General features: G+C 37.4%; 1 protein-coding gene across 4 annotated transcripts; it reads left to right on the top strand.

The window, feature by feature from the left end:
• Positions 1-3404: 3404 nt before the first annotated feature.
• Positions 3405-21772, top strand: LOC125768079 (protein groucho-like). Of its 4 annotated transcripts, none has more exons than XM_049435269.1 (17): positions 3405-3540; positions 5427-5698; positions 13130-13227; positions 13296-13359; positions 13693-13737; positions 18663-18800; positions 18870-19124; positions 19209-19313; positions 19407-19497; positions 19571-19660; positions 19728-19907; positions 19980-20151; positions 20260-20509; positions 20584-20842; positions 20945-21109; positions 21207-21406; positions 21487-21772. In XM_049435269.1, exons 2-17 carry the CDS (start codon positions 5648-5650, stop codon positions 21592-21594), a joined length of 2271 nt encoding a protein of 756 aa, XP_049291226.1. In that variant the 5' UTR covers positions 3405-3540; positions 5427-5647; the 3' UTR covers positions 21595-21772. The 4 variants fall into 4 exon arrangements, with proteins under 4 accessions (XP_049291226.1, XP_049291229.1, XP_049291228.1 ...); XM_049435272.1 differs by having other exon boundaries at positions 3407-3637; XM_049435271.1 differs by lacking the exon at positions 3405-3540 and adding an exon at positions 3651-4468.
• The last annotated feature ends 1041 nt before the right edge of the window (positions 21773-22813 follow it).

Genomic DNA, 22813 nt, shown 5'->3' with positions numbered 1-22813 from the left:
ATGGCCCCTAATTTACCACGTGTAGTTGGCCATAATGGCAACTAAACGACATGGGTCTACGTTAATCGTGCGATGTGGACAGCGGAAGCCAAACGGGGGACAGGGTGGAAAACCGCGGTGCGGCAAAACCACTCTACATACTCCGCATGGCTCTTGCTGGGAAAAGCGAGTAATTGATTAATTATGTAATGTTCAACCATAAAGCACAGCGTTGAGAGGTGAGAGACAGCATAGTGGCACCTATCCAGGTGCTGTACCACGGTTCCCGGCGGATTTCCCGACCAAGAGAGGTAGGTTCGCAATGCGGTCAGTTGGTTGGTAATTGGAAATTAATTAACGAAACTGTGATACCAAAGATGGTTCCCGCTGTCTTAGGAGCGACTGGCTGCGGTGTTAATCTGTATGCTGTTTGACAGTCCTTTTTTAACTTAAGCTATGTGATGTGTATCTATCTCATGCATTTTATAGCACAGATTTATAGAGAAGAAATTACAGAGAAAATAGCAAAAAATATAGAAGTATGTCAACAAATTAGAATATAGTATTTGTACAAAGAAAAAAAAAACTTGAAAGAAAAAGAAAATTACAAGTCGCGTCTAACGTAAAGCTCGGATCATTTAGAGCAAACCGATCACCGGACCAAAGTTGGGTAAAAAAGAAGTCGATGATAATGATGATGATGAGTCGTAAAAAGAACATCCTTTAGGCTATTTCGGATGATCGCGCTGATCAACCTACCAAGGTGGCGCCACGTAGTGAAAATACGGGCGGTACAAAACGTCAATTGATTGGTAGTTTGGTGGGTAGCAAAAATTGAGCCTTCATGCAAACCCTATAGCACGGTTCGGAGCATGGATCGGTATAAGTATTATGGCCAACGAAACGCAGATAGTTAGTTGGTGGTTTGCAAATTGCCGAAAGTGGACGGTATCTTTTGTGTCCGTGTTGTAACAGTTCAAACACAGTTCCCGCTTAGGGGGAGGGGAAGGGTGGGGTTTAGGGTGGGTCTGCTCCAACTCGTAGTACTGTGAGCCAAACACATTGCCTCAAGCAGGTTGTTCTCTTGCATGTTCTTAATTATCGGTTCAGAGTTTTAGTATGTGGTAAGCTTTTATTTTTGGTTTACTGCTCTTTTTATGAAAGATTAAGATTGAAAAAAAATGAAGACATGTAAGTCAAAAGTTCGTGTAAAAAAACATATACACACACACATACATCAGATAATTGAAGAAGAGCAATCGTCGGCATTTAACGAACTCAAATTAACACCACGCGTTAGCATGGTTGGTAGCAAGTCAATTCTGTAGAGTACCTAAGTGTTCTGCCAATCCTTGCGGGCAGATCGTCATAAAATTAACGTCCTTAAACCAGGACCAGAGCAATCAGTACATTAAATTTTCCCAAATCCGTGTTACCCTCCTCTACTTCGTATTGGTCATACGATTTGCTGTGTTTCTCTAACTCACCCTTCGAATTTCGTACAGCTCGAGTATGTATTCAGTTGGGAGAAAATTTGGCAGAGCCTTTGGGAATTATTAAAAGTCCCTTCATCTGAATTTAAATCGCAACGGTAGGGGAAATTATGGGAGTCAAAACTCAATGGTGTAACGGTAGCGTTTAAAAACAACAGTTCAATAAAGCAATACAAACTGTCCCGATTTGAAAAAAAATCTATAAGTGCGTTGTAATCGTTGCACGTGAATGTGAACAGATTTGTGAATGTTTAAAGCTATTTGATTGCTAAGCGGTTGCTTGCGATGACATGTAGCGTCGTCACATCATCGTCACTACAATATTAACGTTGAACTTGAAAGAAATGCTCGTCTAGTCATTAGGGAAATCGATGACAAAGATAAGTACGAGCTTTTACCCACAATTCTTGCTCGGCGTCAAACGAATTATAGGTCGTAAATCGTTGTGAAACGTGCGATGGATCCATAATCAATCATTCGATTCCGGTTGTCACGTACACGCTTTATAACTCTTGATCATCATCCAACCCCCCCCCCCCCCCCCCCCCACTCCTCATTATGTAATCAATAGACAAAAATCTAACGATAATTTTCAACCAAAGTCAACACTATTGTGTACTGCTTAATAGATAAAATTATTGTTGCGATTTAAGGCAAAAGAAAGATTAAATGGATCGATCATTTGGCGGAAAATGTTTGGAAGGGTTACTAAATCCGTTCGAAAAGATTGGACGACAGTACGATAAAAGCGAATGGAAGATTGGATAGAATAATTGGACATTTGGGTAACGTGTTATGGTTTCAAAACTTTATTCAACAAATGTATGACAACGATTGCATTAAATAACAACTCAAAGTTGCAACTATTAACTAACAACAACTTTCATGCTTAGTTCTACTATCGAAAATCGATAAATAAAAAAACGAACATTTTCTCATACAAATTATACTCCATTTGGATGTCAGTATTTGTAATAGAATGGTGATGATGAAATTAATTAATCCTCGATATTTTAAATATCGCCCATCGGCATGCCTACGGAAGTTAGATTGAGCCAGTGCACCATAATAATGGCTCACCGCTTTGCTGATATGCTGCTCTCGAGCAATGATTCAGCCATAAATTTTTAATTACTATATCAGCTGGATCCCTACATCAGCTTGGTATGCGGCGTGTTTTGCTTTCTGAGCTATTAACTCGCAACCTTTCCGTCTCGTTTGTCACGTCGCTCCAGCAAACATCATCATAACACTTCGAACGTGCTCCAATCATGGTGAGATGCGTTTTAGGATTGTGCAAAGAAGACTATATGTATAAATGAATATTATGTATTGCTTAGGAATGATTGCACTTGAAATCATCTATTATTTTGATTTTTGTTACAGAAAAGCCTTGCTCCATTTTGTTTTTTACATATTCTAAATGCAATCAATAATTAATTAACACTTTTGTGTTTCCCCTACCATTTTTAAAGCTTTATTTTTAAAATGCACTTTTATAATAAATGTAAAAAAGTTAAAATTGCAAGAATTATACACTTTTGTTCGGAATTCTCTGAATATTTGATACATTCTAGCGCTCGGGATACGAAATGGTAGTTGAATGTAGACACAAAACAAGATTGAACCGAAAACTGCTCTACAAACGAAATCAAAAACTGGTCAAACAATGGCTATATTTGCAAACCAAACATATAATTTTGTGATGAAGAATAAGTAAGCAAGCATTTCGTGACATATTTCGCAAAAGTTAGTCATGTTTAGAGGTATGAATTTAATAAAATTCTTCAAACGAAAGCTGCTGAAGTTCAATAAAAGTAACGGATGTGGTTATATAAACGGCCTGTGCATGGCGTGTCGTACACAGCGTGTACGTATATGCGCCTTCACCACTACAATGCTCGCTGGATGTTTGAGCCGGAAGCGTACACATACAGACGTTTATTTGGATGCTTGCCGTGGTCGAGGCAGGAGGCGTTATTCGAAATCTCGTGAGTTTTGTGAAGCGTTCGAGCAGCGTATCTTCTTGCGTGTTGGAAATTTGGTCGCAATCCGCGGCGGTTTAAAGGTTAGTTAAATGTGTAATTCCGTGAGCGTAAATTGCGTACCTCAAGTAGGTGGTTTGGCAACTGAGTGTTCGCGCTACGTGGATCATGTAATACATGGTGTGTATTCTACTCCAACCGGATGCAAAATGGTTTGATGTGATACGAGAAATGTTTGAATCTGGAGCATTTAGTGCAATATGCGTCGCCTTGTATCGTGAGTTTAGGAGTGGTAGCGAATTCCGGATGCAAGCAAAGCTGTATTTATGGAAACACAAAAGTGCATATTAATTATTGTTTGTAAATTGTGAGTTGTTTGCAGAGTTAACACACAACGTCGTTGCAGCGGTTGTTTGTCATCATCGTTTTTACATGAAGAGGAGGCTTTGCATCGTTGCGATGGTGATGTATTGTACGGTCGATTAATAAAAACATGAATCGAATCGAGGCGCTGTGTAGGATCAATCGGTATTTCCAAAAAATGAAAAATGTGATGAAATGCACAGTTTTTTTTAACAAATATCTACGACAGCTGCGTTCCAAGCCGTGTTTCCGAGTGGTTGTTCTGTGTTTTGTGGGGAAATTAACATGTAGTCAAAAGTCTTCCAACAGTTGATTCGATATGTGCAGTGCACCAGCTTGAGAGAAGATTGGGAGCAATTATAAGTGTGTTCCTATCTCTGTGTCACAGCAAAAGTGTATTATGATGCGTGGATGTGTGTGTATGGTAGGTTTCAGAGGTACGCACCACTGTGTTGGGTCAAATAGGCGAAGATGGCAGTAAACGGGTAGAGAGACCTTTTTACGGGTCGTCGATAATTAATTGCCCTGCATCAATTTAGTTTATCGTGGTGTGTGATGGTGCTGAGAAGATAGTGAAGAGAGCATAAGCGGCCACGGCGAATTGTTCGTGTTCGATCCGGCCGGCGAATCGAGTAATCGTGATGATGGGTAAACGCGTTGGCTGTACAAAACAAAAAAAGGAAAAGAAAAACGAAAATGGTTGCGCCTATGTGAGCACGTGTGGAAGAGCCTGCTAGGATACCGAGAAACGTCTGATTATAGCAAAATATAAGAAAAAAAAGTGTGATAGTTGGAGCGAGAGCAAACGCGGAATTTAACTCGAGCAAGAAAGAGACGCCTGAGGTCGACAAATTTCCCGCTCTTTTCCAGCACTTTTTATCACGATGAACGCGAGTGGAAAGTGAAATCGGTTGATAATTGAATTTGGCATCATCGTCTCGGCAAGAGAATTTGATTCCCTTTTTATCCGGCTACGCTATGTGCGCGCGTGTGTGTATGATCGTGTGCTCGCGTGGTTTGCTCCTTTTGCGTATAAATTGTCGGTGCCGTTGAGTTTGATCGCGTCTCAGACGAGTAAAGAGAAGGAAGAGAAAATAAGAGGAGCGATGAATGTGTGAAGCGGGGAATACGACACAAATTCGATTAGTCGGTGTGGTCGGTTTCCGAATGCGTGTGCGGAAGGAGCTGTGGAAGCTAGATGGAAGGGTGGTGTGTGGTATGTTGCTGTTTGCGTTTAGTGTGGTTATAGTAATGACACATGAGAGAGAGGGATGAGCTAAATTATCGCTAGTGAAATTGTTATTTTGCTAAACGAAATAGCAACAAAAAATGTATCATCGCGTAACAGTTGCCTGTGTGTGTGTGGCATTGACCCAACGAAATAGCTGTAATGTATTTAATGTTTGAACATACCGCAAGATATTCGCGAAGAATGCAAATCAGCCATTTAATCGGACGTTTATAACTAAATAAAACACATATACAAGTCCACGCTTCATGTTCGTGTGAATTGTTTCTTCTTTAAAAAAATGTTTCTACTGTTATATAGTCTTCCAGCAACTGTCTCACCGATCTTTTTCCCGATTTCCTTTTCGTTTTATTGCAGTGCAGTGAACCTAACCACCAGTTCTGCATTTAACGTATTCCAATAGTGTGTGGCTAGAAGAAGTGAAAAAGTTTGTAGTGTTCGTTGTTGGGAAGTTGGATGTTAAAGTTTGAAGCTGATCCAACACCCCGCTAGTATCATCGAGTGTGGTGCTCAGTAAAATCGTTTAAACTGCAATAGTACAGGAAATTCTTAACGCAACAATCACGCTGCCACCGGAGATGTATCCGAATTCAGGCATTAATGCGGCAGCGGTCGCGGCCCGTCACCCGGTAAGTAATCTTCGTAAACATTACATTTACAACCGAAGGTGAAAATATTGGTTTTTAATAGTTTTAACTTTAAAGATAACTATTTTTATTGCAATCCAAAATATATAGTCGCTCCCATTTATTATATGGGATACAAATAACAACAATTGGCGTCAGAATTAAAAAGAAAACTACTCGCTTACTAAGATTTATCGTCTAAAAGACGGAATTCCATGACAGTGGTGTTCTTTAAAAGTTAAGATCCTTTCTGTATCGGTGGCTCGCAATAAAAGTGGAATATTTAAAGTGGTTGTTTTTTTATTCTGTTATTATTTATGTAAAATAAAGCACTAAAATCCGCCCTTAGGTTTCAATGTGTTCCACAGTTTGATGAATTCCAATTTAATGTTAAATTAAACCGCAAATAGACGTTTTTCTTGTACCGTTGGCGCTGTTTTCTTTACAGGGTTAACCCTGGCATATTTTTAACTGTCAAGATTTCACTTTGGCAAAGGGTTATTTTCACAAAAGATGAATATTCTTTTTATTGGTTGCTGAATCCTTTACCGAAATGGCTAATTCTAATAAAAATTAGCCGGTAAACGTACTACGCGTTTATGCATCATTTTATTTTCATGGAGTACGTGGCTCAAACGGAATGCTAAAGTTTGACAGCTTGATAAGTTTATTGCACACATTTTATACAAATAAGGCAACAAATTACTGGTAATGCCTTCTAATTCGATCCATTAAATTGTTGCTCAAAAATAAGTTAACCGCTTTTGTGACATACTTGTGACTGCGAAATACTCGAATCTCCTTTGTGATAGCGTATTGCGGTTACTACTTGTAGTTACAATTGCATTGCACACAGTTGTTGATGGTTCACAAGTCCCTTTTAAAGCACGAGGAAATCTCAGTAAATCTAATCTAAGTAAAATCAGTCGGCAAACACCAATGCTAGTGGGCAATTGATCGCAATCCAAAAGAGAAAAAAACTGAAAAGGAACAGGGAACGGAAAATATAGCCATGCCGCAAAAAAGGGACGCACGCACTGTAGCGCGGCACCTTCCTGTCGGGACTTAATTAACCTCTTCTAATTCGATCTTTAAGCTATTGCATCCTATCCACTCTCTTTGCTTGTTCCCCCTTCTTCTTTTAAATCGCCCCAGCATTGCGGTCTTTTTTTTTGTTTTCCTCCTTCTTCTACACCATTTCGTCAAAATTTTGAAGTAGAATTAAGCGTAGGATGTAGCTAAGCAGGAAGAGGAAAAGAAAACACACGAAACGAATAAGACGGAAAGGGTGGGCTCACAACGCTTCGCGATCGTGTGGGATATACGGTCCATACCATTGAATGGTACATGTGTAGGGAAAGGCAAAGAAACATACAAAAGGGAAGGAAGTTCAGGAGAAGGTGGATGGTAGGAGATAAATAATGTGAATTTTTTTCTTAAGTGCTGTTCGAGAGGCGTCTGCTTGTGTGTGTGTGTGTGTGTGTGTGTGTGTGAGAAGCGAAGGGTGTGAGGAATAGTTTATAGAAGGAAAGAAGTAATGGAGGGAGTCAGGGAGAGAGCAGTACGAAGAAGGATGAGGCGGAGGATAGGCGGCAGGTGGTTGTATTTAATTAACGGTGCCGATTAGCGCAAGGCGAGCAAATGCGTCGTCACGCCATATTGGTTGTTGTTGTGTTGTGGCCATTCGTTTCCAGCATAATCTCGTTTCCTTTTTTCTTTTGCTCATCACTATTTGATTTGTTACAAAGTACGGATGTGTCGGCGTTGGGTTAAGTTGTTTCTTGTTCTGCTTTTGTACCTCACATACAATTTCTATCAAACAATGCAGATTCAAGTGGGTGTAGAGGTAAAATTTTTGTTGAAAAATTGATTATACGGTGGAAACTGTTTTCTGAACTGTACGTATCTGACTTCTTTGTATATTTTGGATTGTGTGTGTGTTCGATAAAATTACAAAGTAAGATAAAATGTATGTTAAGCAGGTTGTAGTGGTTGCTCCTGGAACATACGGACGTACAAACATACGGAATTAGTACGTTCGCTTAGAAGAAAAGAATAATTGCTTTTCATTATCCATGGAATTGTATTGGTTATTGGTGATATTCTCACAACCTCGGTAGGTGTGGTAAAACTTACCGAGAAAGACCGTAGCGGGATTAAGCTAAAAGCACACACGTCGGTGGAATGTTTAGAAAGTAGACAGAAACAAACGTTCTGAATTGAGGTTTATGGCTCGTTCCCGAACCTCCAAAAAACGCCCCCGATCGATTATGAAAAAAGTCTGTTTGTTTTTGCTTCCGTTTGCTCTTCTTGTGTGTGTTGCCTTCGACTGTTCTGTTTTGTTTGCCTCCAGACGTTCCACCCCCTAATGTTATTTCGATTTTTCCGACGTATTTCCGCTTCGACTTCCTGTGCGCTGCTCTGTTGGTGTTGGTTATGCTGCTTTTCGTTTAAGCTAACAAAACGCAAATGTTCCATTACTTGTTCGTGATTTGCTAGATATGATCAATATAGCAGGAGCACGTGATTGACAATTGGATTTTTGTTTAGCGCAAGAAAGCGAGCAAAAGGTGTGATAAAAATGGTAACGTAGGACAAACATTTTGTAAAAAGGTTAAACTTTGTAAGGGTAATAAAACATTTAAAAACAAAAAATCAAATAAATTTTGTAGAAGAAAATTTATGATCTGGGCAACATTTGGCTGTGTATATTCTTGGAGGACTAATGTTTTTCCAGCATAAAACATCCCAATTGAATTAGAGTTAAGTCATGATACAATTATTCTAATGTTTGCTGTTGTTTTGGCATGATAATTTTTTGTCCTGACAAAAATAACAATCCAAAGCGATCCAATTTGCTTTATTGTACTAAACTTATTATTTTTGTTATAAAAAATTTGCATCACACAATACATTTTACATGTTTGTGGCTTTGGTAGCAATAAAGAGCATGAGAATAGTTAAAATTGGGTTTTGTGATATTTTGTTTGTTTGTTTGTTTTTAATTGTTTTCCGTATTGTCTACTACGGTTTCACCATCGTCACGCTTCGTTTCATGAATAAAATGTTTTGTTTGTTCAATTGTTCTGCTATTGGTATAATAATATTTTACTTGCATGCGGTAAATGTATGCAAGGTTGACATGGAAAGTTTTTTAGTTTGTTCATATTTTTGTTTTATTTTAAGTTCTCCCATGTCAGCGATTTATCTGCTTCATGTCATGCCATGTTTAGCAATTGCAATTGCGAGCAGGTCTGTACCGAATTATACATGGTGTTGCTTGTACCAACACAAAGAATTACAGAAACCATCCCTATATTACTGATAAGTTCGAAGTAGTTGTATGACTTGCTTTGAAAATGTAAAAAAATATGACGATACTTAACAATTTACAGTTTTTGCAACAAGTTAGAGGTAATGAGTTTATTTTCTTCTTTTATTTTTATTTTAAGTTTTAAGATGAAGACCAATAGTAAAATTATCTCTTCGTTCTCCCTGAAAGTTAAAGCAATCGGCAAATCAGTGAAAAAGTATTCTGATCAAGATGAATTTCGTTATGCGAAAGGCTAGGCCAGTCTAGCGGTAGACGATTGCCAGAACGAGCGACTGAAGATTTTAGTAAAGAATGTGTTAAGGATGACGTTTTATCAAGGATCGCAAATCTAAGATATGGCACTTAAATGCTCCGAATAGAACTTTGTAAAGAAAACCCCAAACGAAGGATCAAATTCTACAATTTTGAGGTCCGACGAAGAGACGATCACCAATGTCAGGAAAATGCTGAAATAAAAATCCTAATATTTTTATTTTGGGTAGTCGTTACTGGGAACATTTAGTCAATGAAACTTAATGTTCAAGCTAAATTTATTTCATACGATTATCTTCTGCAGTTTTTGTCAATCAAAATTAATGCATTTATTGTATGTATACTTTACTTTCAAATTGCAATATATGTAATTACTCTCTTCTCATATCTTGTAATAATGCTTTTTGATGAAGTTTCATGATTGAATGATGATGTTTTGGGTGTCGAATAAAACGATAATAATGAAAAAATGTTTAAAAATGCAAACAATGACAAATGCCACGGCATATGATCAATACACACGAATTATTCAACATTATTATTGTTTATATGTTTGTTTTCTATTGAAGAGGTTGAAAAAACATCGGAAATTCCGTTTATGTGATCAAAAGTTGATTTATGTTTTGTTTGCCAACACAATGGTGTGTATGTTTGTGCATTGTTTGCAGTGGCTGGCAAGGTAGGAAGATGTGTGAGTTTGTAGATAGGGACAACTATTAATGTTTTATTTGCCCTGGTACTTACGCAAAAGTCGTTCCTTCAATTGGAAATGTTGATGAAAAAAAAGGAAAATTTGATTAATATGTTCTAGGATGATTTATTTTTATTTCCAAATCAAAACACCCATGAAAATATCATCTTTGTATAAACCAACTTACTTGGTAAACCATCGTCGTCCTAAGGTAAATCATATCACAAGGAATTTATTTTAAATTGCTTGTAAAGATTGATCTTTCCAATGGCGAAGGGAATACGTTTAAATTTTCTGTGTTGTGTTAGATGTATTCGATCATTCCATTTGTTGAGAGTTGGAGCTGAGTGTTTGATTCTTCAGAATGAAGCGACTTTTACTCATTGTTTTATGATATTCAAATAACATTACATTAGAAATATTAACGTATCCAGAGTTTAAATTTTTGTTTGTTCGAAATTAATTTCAATAATGTGCATTATGAACGACAAAGCACCAGATTTTAAAAGTAATTTTGTGTGACATGGTTTGAGCAACCTTATGCTTTAAGATATATTGCTGCAAAACCCATTGCTTGTCAATATGCGAAAATCGCGCGGAAAAATGCGTATTTCAAACAAGCAAAAATTCAACAACCAAAAAAACAATGTAAGATTGCCTTCTGTGAACGATAAATGCTATAGGAATTTACCTTTGTTGTGGATTTTCAAAAATTATTACTGGATGAATCGAACGCTATCCCATGCCAGCTTTATAGTGAAAGACACGTTTGCCACAAATCTTGTGTGTCATATTCTAATTGCCCCAAAGTTGTTTGGCATCATTGGATCAAATGCTGTAAGGTAAAACAAACCCAATATTTCAGTTCGACGATATACGTCAGGAGTAGCACAGAGAATTACAAAAGCAATTCTTGAAGGGGAAATCAAGTCGCTGGGTGATAAATCGATTTAGAATACAGTAAGGGCAAATATACCGTATTAATTTCGGAAGGATGGGATAGCACCAAAACGGCAAGAAAAGAAGGACGAAAAAACACAGATTTTAGGGGATGATTTTGTTTGACCCAAGGGGTGTTTAGCCCTTTCCAGTGTACTACGTACTTTCCCCTAGCGAAAATGCATGTGTGTTGGTATGTGTGTGTGTGTGTGTTTGTGTGTCTGTAACATGTTCGGGAACCCTTCGTGGTTCTAAATACCGGAACGAGCTTTGCACACGGAGGGTGGTGCCGTTTCACAGATAATAATTTCCGGATTAATCTGAGCGTCTGGTTAGCGTCGTCAACATTGGGCCTCCGTTCTCGATTTTCCCTATATCTCGACACATCTGGTCAAATGAAACATTGGGAATGGGAAAAACGTAATTGAATGATAAGAATTATGAATGCGTTTTTTACATTTAATTTTTTTACAGTTGCTTTTAATTCAGTGTTTGTCTTTATGAAGCAGATATAAAAGTGAAGATACTATCCTTTGCAATATAATTTGAATAAATTTTAAGCGGCTTGTCATGCGGTTGCATAAAGGCGTTTTTTCAATTCAAGTGAAGAATTTGTATGACATTTAAAAGCTAATTGTTCTAGAAATATAAAGAAATAAAATATTTGCATATTGAAAATCAGACACTCTATCCCGTTGGATTCGCTTTATTGAGTCGTTTATCACTTCAATACAGAACCACCTCACACATTTCGTTCCCGTAACGATGACCGAATATTGATGACGGTAATGATGGTTATGATGATAGTCACGCGCACTAACCTTCCTTCTTAATTAACAATTACTTCAATACTGCACATGTTTCATTCCTGTGTATACGTGGACGTATTTTGCTATTTTTCATTCTTCCTTTATGGACAGAATGTTTTTTTTGAGCTGTTGATGATATGATCCTAGAAAGTGTTTCCTTGGAGAATGTTTTATTCAATAGTGAAATAACGAGGGGTTCAAAACATTTAAAAGGTATAGTGTCAGCAACGTTCGGTAAGGGGAGAATAATTCATTGTTTGCATGCACACGCACGAAAAACACAACACACACACACACACAGAAGCAGTAGTTGAAGATGGGTTTAAATTTGTTTACCCTTAAATTGGAACCAGCCGCGGCGGCTCCCAATAGGTTTGTGTTTCCACTGGTGTAGCCGCTTTCAATTGGGGTGGAAAAATAAGTTCCTTATTCCCATGTCTCGTTGGTTGAAGCGCACAGTCAGTCGACAAAACAACTTTAGCTGATTGTTGCCTGTGAGGTGAGGGAAAACATTACTTCCATGTGGCGTTCGTGGTGTGGCTGGTGTGAAAATGGGAAAGCGTGTAACTAGGGCAAAGTACAAGAGCGGAAAGGGTCATTGGAAAGATTTACGATGAAAATGGGTAGATACTGTTGCTATCAATTTACGCTGCAGTTACTTTGCTTTGGGAAACAAATTTAGTTAATTCTGGCGTTTCAGTTAGATGTTCGACAATATTTGAAAACCCTTAGGGTCAAGACGAAGTTTTGTTGCATGTTGAATGTTTTACTTGTTTGGTTATAAACATAACCCATATATGTATATGGTCTGTTAAGTACATCAATCATTTGTTACGAATTTAAAATAATAAGTTATTTACTTTTACTTTATATATATATCGTGGCAAGTGTTTTGATAGCCGAAAACATTTTATTTTCATTTGTGCTCTGTGATTTATATCTCTACAGAATTCGGTTAGGAACGATTTTGGTTTAAGACAATATAGTTTAAAAAACGATTAAAAGTTTTGTTGTTTCTTGTTTAAAAAATGAAAATAATTAAAACATGAAGACTATGAATAAAGTGTTGAAATCCTAGTGGAACGTGTCGAAAACGAAATCAATATCCTCGGAGACAAAATGTCTATCGGAGGAAATAATCCTTTATCAAAATGAAAAAAAAAATGCTGATGAGATGATTATAATGAGCTGTAAACTATGTAAAGCCCTATATTAAATTATTATCTGCTTATGTATGGCGGCAACTTAAACATGATCTTACGCATTCATGTGTGTTTGAGTTTATTTTCAACAAATCCAATAACGTCCAATAAACCATATTCAATAAGGATCAACAGTTTAATACACCAAAATGTTTCTTTGAAATGATGTTCTGATAATAACGATTTTTATTCTTTTTTCCATTGCAGGGTCCACCGCAATCCGCACAGCCATTCAAATTCACCATAACTGAAAACTGTGATAGGATAAAAGAAGAGTTTAATTTTCTTCAAGCACAGTACCATAAGTAAGTAGATTTGTATGGAGAGTAAATACTTTTCTAGTCAGTACAATATTACCTATTATTATTTTCAGTCTCAAAATGGAATGTGAGAAACTGGCACAAGATAAAACGGAAATGCAACGACATTATGTGATGGTAAGAACGCTTTATTTCGCTTAATTAAATAACACGCTGACCATCAACCGAAATGTATAAAAATTGAGTTTTTAGTTTCGTATTCGATCAAGTATATTTTATCGAATCTGTTGACATTATAAGTAATTGGTATTTCGAGAGACTTGGGCAAGTGTTGCCTCCAAATTCGCATTTACCATGACATATTATCCTACTAGTCTTCAACACCTTCGTCGTAACTTTTTGCAGGAAAACGTGCATGGTTTCTTTATAATTTGGTTGAAATTATATAATTTTATGATTTAATCTGGATTTCGAGATGTTAATTTAATAATATTTTGTTTTTTTTTTCAGTATTATGAAATGTCATATGGTCTCAACGTTGAAATGCACAAGCAGGTAAATTCATACGCAAATTTTAATGTTAATAATTATAAAATCGATTTTAGATATATCCCCCAACGTAAAAGCTCCTATGGAATTGTTTAGTCAGGGCTTTGCGATAAGTTTCTATTATATTTAGCATTAAGTCATTCTAGAGTTAATGAAGATAGGGGCATATAAGTTCTTAAAGATTTGTTTTGGTTAGCGCTCTTCTTAGATTAGATTAATTTGCAGAGCTCTGGTGTTAAACAAATTTTAAATAGGGCAAAACTTTAAACCTTCTTCTTTTGTAGCACTACACAACCTTCAGAGATTTAGGGCTGCATTTTCTGGCTTCCCTTGACTTTATTTACCTGTAGTGAGATAGCAGTGAGACAGTCAAATCCTGTGTGCGGGTGTACGGATGGGATTTGATTTGATTTGAATTTATTAGGCACAATAATCATATAAATCGGTCACAAAGACGGAGAGTATTTCCTCTCGTTTAAAGTATCTTTATGCCTTCTATTTCATAGTTTTTTTGATGCGTATATGTCAATTAAAGCTCGCTTTGCAGGTTCTTGTTACAAATTTTTGCTTAAATCTACATTACACGTTTAACGGCATGTCATTATTCTTTTAACGCAAATAAGTAGACTAGATACAAAATAATCGTTCTACATGATACAAAATCAAACAGAGAAAACCACACGACTGGAACGGGTATCAAATCCTATACGGATCGCCCTTCTTTCTGAAGGGCTTATTTAATTTGATTCTAATTTTGATTGGCAAGGACTGAATATCCGACTACGTGATAAAAATAAGTTTAGTAAGCCAGAAATGGCCGGCTTTACCTTAGAGGACGTTAAGTCAACAGAACAAATCGTTTGCACTGCATGCATTGCAACTATTTACATAAGTTTCTTTAATGTAAAGAAATTTCGACAGTATTCTGCATTATAGTTGATAGTCGCATGTTGATTATACAATATATTCATATACGGTTGAAGTTGAACTGAAGTTTAATACAGATGAAAAAAAAACATTACTATGTGAAGTATGTTACATGTTGATTAAACAGTTAGTTATAGTTACAGGTTATATAGGTTATACTACATAATTGCTTCATATTGATCGTATTGATTAGTGAATCCATATATGCATATTCTTTGGGCATGATGTTTAACCAAAGGCAGCGAAGTAAGTGCTATTAAACAAAGTTGATTCGTAAGAAGGAAGAACATAAGGGAAGTGTAGTGATCCCACTTTCAATAATGTTTTCCGGTAACAGTTTTTGCACTGTGAGGTGGATACATATTTAACCTAAAGCGGATGTTATGGAATAAGAATACGTAAAAAGCCGATTCGAAAACCTGGATCCTTCAATACACTTTCTATTGTAGTGGTGCTTCTACGGAAAGTGAAGTTGATATGGTTCTCCAAAACCAAGAGTATTTAGGGAATGCGTAAGATGCGATTCTAGATTGTAAGACGAATCTAGATTTAAAATTCATTCAGCGTGGTAGTCAAGAACTGTTCAAATACTAAAGATTACGTTGTAGTGTGCGTTGTAGTTTAATTTCATCTCCATTATTCAGGATACTGTATTCTATGACACTATCAGAGGCTCTTATTACGAGCGTAAATGGTAAACTGAAACAAAAAAAATGAGATTTTTTTTCTAAAGTGAATAATTTGTTCAGACAAATCATTAAAAACTCCATTATAGGTCGAAAGGTTAAAAGTACTGTGAGAAAGAAACTGGATAATCAGTATTTGCAGAAAGTAGAATTGGTTGCTGATTTTTTGATTCATTGACTAAGATTTATCGAATGCTTCGTTGATTGGATAACTGAATTAGAGGAATGTTGCGTTCCAGACAATATGCTACACTACTATCCAAGGCTTTCCCCTGCTCCAAATTCCGACTCAACTGATAGGACCAAACCACCTAAACCATCTAAACCAAACCTAAGCTCGAAGTTCGTGTGCGGCTGTCGTTGTGTTTCGCTCTCTGTGATTGTGCCTGTACCCGGATCAAAACCTGTCCTCAAAAATGGTGCTATTATCCTGACTTCCGAAGCAATCCGTTATGCTTTACCTCGGACAAATGCCACAGGGGATGGAGGAATTGCATGAAATGAATGTACACCGGTTGGTTTGGAGGTTGGTAAAAGCGTTCTGTGTATGCGCTACAGCCGCAACAATCCAGACTCTCATTGCTACTCCTCTGTCATACGGGACGGTGGTTTTCCTCTGTGGTCATATTTGTATCCTATATGATGCGGTCACCCGAACCGCAGCATTGCGGTGGCTCTACATAGTTACTCTAACCTACTCCCTCCGCACATCTGCTCGCAAAATGTACGTTGGAAATCTATTGGTTCCAACTATTTTATGCTATGTACCACAAACCACAGACTCCTGCTCTACCTCTTCGTCCCATCTGGTGGTTTATTTCGTTTTCATTCATAGCCGACGCCTTCTCGTTGTCGCGCTCAGTCGCTTACCTTCAGCGTTTCGTTGTATCGACAATGGTCTGAAAAACGCACCAACACCGAATGGAGTTCGGGTGGCATTTCTGTTCTTCCCAGCGGCATACCAGACGATCCACTGTAATGCTATAAACTCCAAACAGTGAGAAGGAGTGAAATTTGCAATGGCGAGAGACTGTGCTTCTGTGTGTAGAGTTGTTAAATGTAGCCTTTTCCGTTTGTATGTGTACTCTGGGATGGGAATGGGGAGTGAACGCCAGTAGATAACAGCTTCCGTTAGTGTACAGTTTCGATTCTTGCAACCACTACAGCGATATGGTCGTTGCAAGCCGTGCTTGTTGGTTGGGATGTAATTTTCCTCAAACTCTAAAGGAAAATCTCTTCTGGCAAACGAGTATTAGGATAGTGTGGTGTACGTTAAAGCTAGTGCAGGGATGAAAAAAATGAAAAACACCAAAACCACTTGATAGACAAGTGGAAAGAGAGTAAACGAGTGCTAGGAGCCACTAGTATGCTGTGATGGAGCACTGAGCTACATACACAGTGCTGGAGTAGTAGAGCTTGAAAAGGAGTGATCAACCATCAACCTTCATCTCGTGGAATCATGAAATGTGGGGTGCGGTCATGCATATTTCGAAGGATACTAGGGATGGATAAAGGGTTTGGAATGTACCTATGCTGTTCAAGCGTCGTTGTGGTATGAGGTTGTCCTCTCAGAGCACATAGAAGTGGGAAGGATGTCGGTTAAAGATAGGAGCAAACTAGGGGATGTATGATGCAGGAAATTCAAGCAATGAAGTCAGTGGTTCCTCTCTTCAAATCCTTTTGTTTGGATCTAGCACAATGTGAGGATGAACTATCCCTATAGCCTCTATTAAGAGGATAGCTCGCTCGCTTCGTATATCATGTGGCAGAGTTAGCACTGAGATATGTGGTTTTATTTTCAATCTCGCTTTTTGAAATGGTCGTTTATACTTAACCCATGAATGTACATGCTACCCTAGTTGGTGGCGATACTACCCTATGATTGTGTATTTATAACATACACACATGTGTTTATAACATACCTGTGTGTAGCTTTACATTATCTAATGAATGAAAAAAAATTGAACATAACAATTTAACAGCCGGTGAGGTGTTATTTCTGATCGTTTTGTTTACAAACAACGATCAAACATAAGAACATAAAGTAATATTGAACATTCGAATTGAGTCAATAGTACACTTTCAAATACATTTCCGAAATGATTACAACTATTACAGACATAGTGAAGTCGGACACCTCGTTTAAGTTTTAGTATAATTTTTACGTTTGTTGACCTATGACTTTTAGTGTCTCTTACGTAATTCTACGTGTTCCTGTGTTGGTTAAGGACGTAAAACGTTAAAATTTACCGTTTTCGACCTGCGGTTAATTTTTATTCCAGGCCAAATGATGAGAAGAATGAAAAGGAATACATTGTGAGATGTAGACCATTACATTTATTTTGTGGTAATTTGGTAGTAACTTATTTATAGTAACTTAATACTCAATTCATTGTTTTAATGATTCTTTCCTGGATAAAATTATTTGTGGTGTGTTGGTAAAGATAAGCAAATAAATAAAGAAATAAATAAAAGCGTTCATCAGATAAATGGCGATCACCTCATAGTGGTGATCTGATACAAGTATGTTAATGGCTTGCCGTTCAAAATAGTTCAACGAAACGAATATTATTGAATGCCGACCGTAACTAATCAGTGTTTGGAGATCAGCAAATGCTAGGAAATAACATATCTTTCTATGTAAGCAAACAGAAGAAAAAGACTTCAGCTGCACGTTGCGGCTTTGCGGCTTCTTTACGAAGTTTTAGTAAATTTTGATGCGAAAGCAGTAATTTGTATCTGATTTGGTAATTACTGCGTTTAGGTTTCATCTCCAGTTGGAGTGTAACATAAACATTCGGCTTATAGTAGTAGCCATATAAATAGTAATGTAAAGCAACATTTTGATATTTGGCCACATGTCCCACGACTTTGCCAAGCCAGTCACTAAAGTTTATAATGTATTTGCAATATGAACGATTGTCTCCAGGCTTAACCATAGATTCCACTAAGACTAAGAACACTAGGATTAAGATATGCGAAGAGGAGCATATGTTTGCGAATTAGGTGTAATTGCAAAATTCAAGTAACTGGTTTTTTTGTTTTAATAATTTTGCTATTAAGAAACTAGTTGGTTAGATGTTAATCTAATGTTAAAAGTAACTACCTAGTTAGATGTTAGTTTTATATATCTATCTCGATAAAAAAAGAATAAATAATTTTGTCAGGCTACCGGGCACAATTAAGCTTACCAGGCTTCTTTCTCTTATTATTTTAAATTTCTCTCAGTAATTGAATTTTCCTGTAAAAGATATATTATTGTATTTTACAACGCCACTGACTTATTTTACTTAATTATTTTTTACAATGTTTTTACAGACAGAAATATCGAAAAGGCTAAACGCAATAATTACGCAGATCGTACCGTTTCTGTCTCAAGAACATCAGCAGCAGGTGTTAACAGCTGTTGAACGAGCGAAGCAAATCACAATGTCGGAACTAAATAGCGTAATTGGGGTAACATTGATTTGAAAATCTCGAAAAAACGAATGTTTAAATAATATATTGTTCTTTTCATGTTCGTAGCAACAACAACGGCCCGATTTACCTCGATTACTACAACAGATGCATGCGCAACAAATTCCGGGTGCCCATGGTGCACCTCCAATACCGGTCGGTATGCCTCACCCTAGTCTTGGTCCGGGTGCCCTAGGAGGACCGTTAGCTCTCGGTAGCACACCTCCTCAACACCCACTAGCAATTTTAAACAAACAGGAATTGCACAGACCAGAGGAATCCAAAAGTAGCAATAGCAATATTATGCCTTTGGATGATAGACATGTAAGTTTAGTAGATATTCCTTGTATAAAAATAGGCTAAAGTTATTTAACAATATACCAATTTTTTTCTTCATTTAATACTTAGCGAAGTTCAATTTCTCCCTCGGATCGCGATAAGTATCGTCCAAGAACGCCAGAATCAACACATGAACTGAAGAAGGTCAAGAAAGAAGAAAAGGACATGGGACATGTAAGTAAAAATAAAATAAAAGAAGAATTGTGTGGACGTTTGTCATTTATAAAAGAAGATAAGTGAATCTAAATCGTTTCATATCTTTCGTAGTCTGATGGTGAAAAATCCGATCAAGATTTAGTGGTGGATGACGCATCGGAGATAAATCCTATGAGTCCAATGCCCAACCAACATCATAATGGTAAATATAATTTTGTTTTATTCATTTATTCGTTACTACATGATTGTTAAACTTTACGTTATTTCTTCTTCAGGTACAGCATCTCCTCGTGAAAATGGTATGATGCAAAAGAAATTGGACGTACAGGATAGAGATCGCATTGGAACGCATTCACCTCGATCAGGTAAAAATAGTGATTGTGTGTATCAAACCGAACCTTTCTCAATTTGTTTGACATGATTTTATAATAGGCACGTCATCCAATGCATCGACTCCTTCGAATAAGAAACTGGACGATAAACCTACCACGCCAATAGCAAAACCAGCTACTCCTACCAACTCTGTTGCAAGCAATGGTGTACCAAAGGTGGTAAATAAACCGCCCGTTTTGAATCCCGGATATCCCCCGTACCTTGCTGGGCCATTGAATGGTATAAGTTATTTGTTTGAGAAGCTTGAAGTGATGTTTAAAATGTAATACTATAACTAATGCTTCATTTCAGGTGCCCCACACGATTTACAAGCAGCAGCTGCTGCTGCAGCATACGGTGGCCCCGGTGTGCACAATAATCTGCCACATTCGTTGAATAACTATGCCCGTGCGCCGTTGGCATTCGATCCGCATCCGCAGATGCGCGCTCCTCTCGGCCCGATTGGTATTCCTGGTGGAAAACCGTCAGTATCTTAAAACAAGAAGTTGAAAATGAATAGGAAACCATTGGATTATTTTTTTTTCTAAATGTGTTTTTTATTTATTTATTCTGCTATTGAACTTCAATGCAGAGCTTATTCATTTCATGTAAATGCTGAAGGACAAATGCAACCAGTGCCATTTCCCCAGGATGCCCTAGTTGGTCCTGGTATTCCTCGTCACGCTCGTCAAATTAGCTCCCTGAATCATGGTGAAGTAGTGTGCGCTGTAACGATCTCCAATCCGACAAAGTATGTGTACACCGGTGGCAAAGGTTGCGTAAAGGCTTGGGATATTTCACAACCCGGAAATAAAAGTCCCGTGTCGCAGTTGGATTGTTTGGTAAGTGAAAGGTTTGAGGAAGTAATATGAGGGAAATCATCTTTTCAAGTATTAATGTCCATGATTTTTTTTAGCAACGTGACAATTACATTCGTTCGGTGAAACTTTTGCCGGATGGACGAACGCTGATTGTTGGGGGAGAAGCATCGAATCTATCAATTTGGGATCTGGCAAGTCCGACGCCACGAATAAAAGCCGAATTGACATCAAACGCTCCTGCCTGTTATGCGCTTGCCATTTCACCCGATTCTAAAGTGTGTTTTTCATGTTGCTCAGATGGTAATATTGCCGTTTGGGATCTTCAAAATCAGACACTAGTACGCCAATTCCAAGGTATTACAGGTCTTTCCGCATTGCTAAATATGAAATGCAGCTATAAAGAATTTAACACAAATAATAATATTATTCTTTTGCCACTATCTCTTTGATTTACAGGACACACTGATGGAGCATCATGCATTGATATTAGTGCCGATGGTTCAAAGCTTTGGACGGGCGGATTGGACAATACCGTTCGTTCGTGGGACTTACGAGAAGGAAGGCAGCTACAACAACACGATTTTAGTTCGCAAATCTTCTCTCTTGGGTACTGTCCAACCGGTAAGAAAAGTTACATTTGTAGATTAGAGTCAAGGAGATGCTTGTTAATATTTAAGAGGATCGTTGAACAATGAAAATGATTTGTTTTTTTTTTTAGGTGAATGGCTCGCAGTTGGAATGGAAAACTCAAATGTGGAAGTGTTGCACGCTACCAAGCCGGATAAGTATCAGCTACATTTACATGAGAGCTGTGTACTGAGTTTGAAATTTGCCGCATGTGGCAAGTGGTTCGTTTCGACTGGTAAAGATAACTTACTAAACGCGTGGAGGACGCCTTATGGAGCCTCAATTTTCCAGGCAAGTTATTGAAAACGTCACTAACCGTTTCTGGTTTTTATAACCGTTCGTATACTGATATCCGATTTCTTTCATTTCAGTCGAAGGAATCTTCCTCGGTGCTAAGCTGTGATATATCCGCCGACGACAAATATATAGTTACGGGCTCGGGAGATAAAAAAGCTACAGTTTACGAAGTAATTTACTAAAGCTGGGGGATAGTAGTGTAGTATTAGGAAGATCGATAAAACGAAGAAATGAAGAAATGCACAGAACAAGAATGACGAAAAAGAAAGGTTAACGAAAATCTACAATAGAAATGAAACAAATGGAATATACATGAAATAGAAAGAAAGAGAGGAATAGAGCTTGAGAAAAAAAAGAAAATACAAAAAGAGATAAGATGGAATGAAGGGAGACTAGAACTCCACAACTGTACATTAATTAGTAGTTCTGTGCGCTGCTTTCTTCTCACGTCGTTTGTCAGCATCTTCCTTTGTGTGTTGTGTCGATCTATTAGCCATTTCTTGTTAGGTGTTAAGAGAATGCTTTGCGACTGACTTATGAATCTCACATCTTCCAACAGCAAGATGCACGAATTACTCCAATTGTGTTTCAAAATGTAACAGAAAAACCTATTTTTTTTTTCGATTTCGACAGCTATGCTGTAGAACTTTTATTAATGTACAGTCAGAAATATACTCCGTTAGGTGTAATTAGTTTATTTCAATGCAAGGCGGAAAGTTGCATAAATAAAAACAAATTTGTCAACTATGCTTGGCTGGAATTGACAGACTTGATCGACACACATGCGGGATCATTGCTGAAGATAACAGTGAGAAGATGCAAATGCAAAACTAGTAGAACTGAGGGTAATGCTTGACAAACTTTGTATAAAATTAGTACCTAAATATGTTAGACGGTTTATCGATAGGCGGAGATTCTGGTAAGGGTAGCAAATAGCAAAGGAAATCACAGAAATAAAGAGATAGATATCATTAAGTTAATGAATGCTTACGCTTAGTGTGAGAAATTAAATAATAAAATTATCTGCACGAATGGTAACTTTTGGATGGTAGTCGTTTGAAATGCCTAATAATTAGTGGGGTGGCTAATTAGAAAAGACGATTAAAGCTCGATGTTAAAACGATTCTAGGAGCCGAGGATGATCATGTTGCGTTTTGTTCAAACGAATAATTAAACCGAAAACATGAACTGATCGTGAATGATTTGAGAATCATTAGCGAATACGACGCAAAGTAATTCTCTTACAAACTTTAGCTGACACACTAAAAGATGCCGGGAAAATGGTGAGAGAGGATGATTGTCAACATAATTTTAGACTGATAGTGATCATTAGTCTCATTTTGTTTGTTGTGTTATTCATTAAAATCTATATGCCCCCATCGAGGCCTATATTCATTTTCC

The sequence above is a fragment of the Anopheles funestus genome, chromosome 3RL (assembly GCF_943734845.2).
Source record: "Anopheles funestus chromosome 3RL, idAnoFuneDA-416_04, whole genome shotgun sequence".
In the NCBI taxonomy this organism is placed as follows: domain Eukaryota; kingdom Metazoa; phylum Arthropoda; class Insecta; order Diptera; family Culicidae; genus Anopheles; species Anopheles funestus.
The sequence above is the reverse complement of the archived record's forward strand: the minus strand, read 5'-3'. Positions and strand labels throughout refer to the sequence as shown.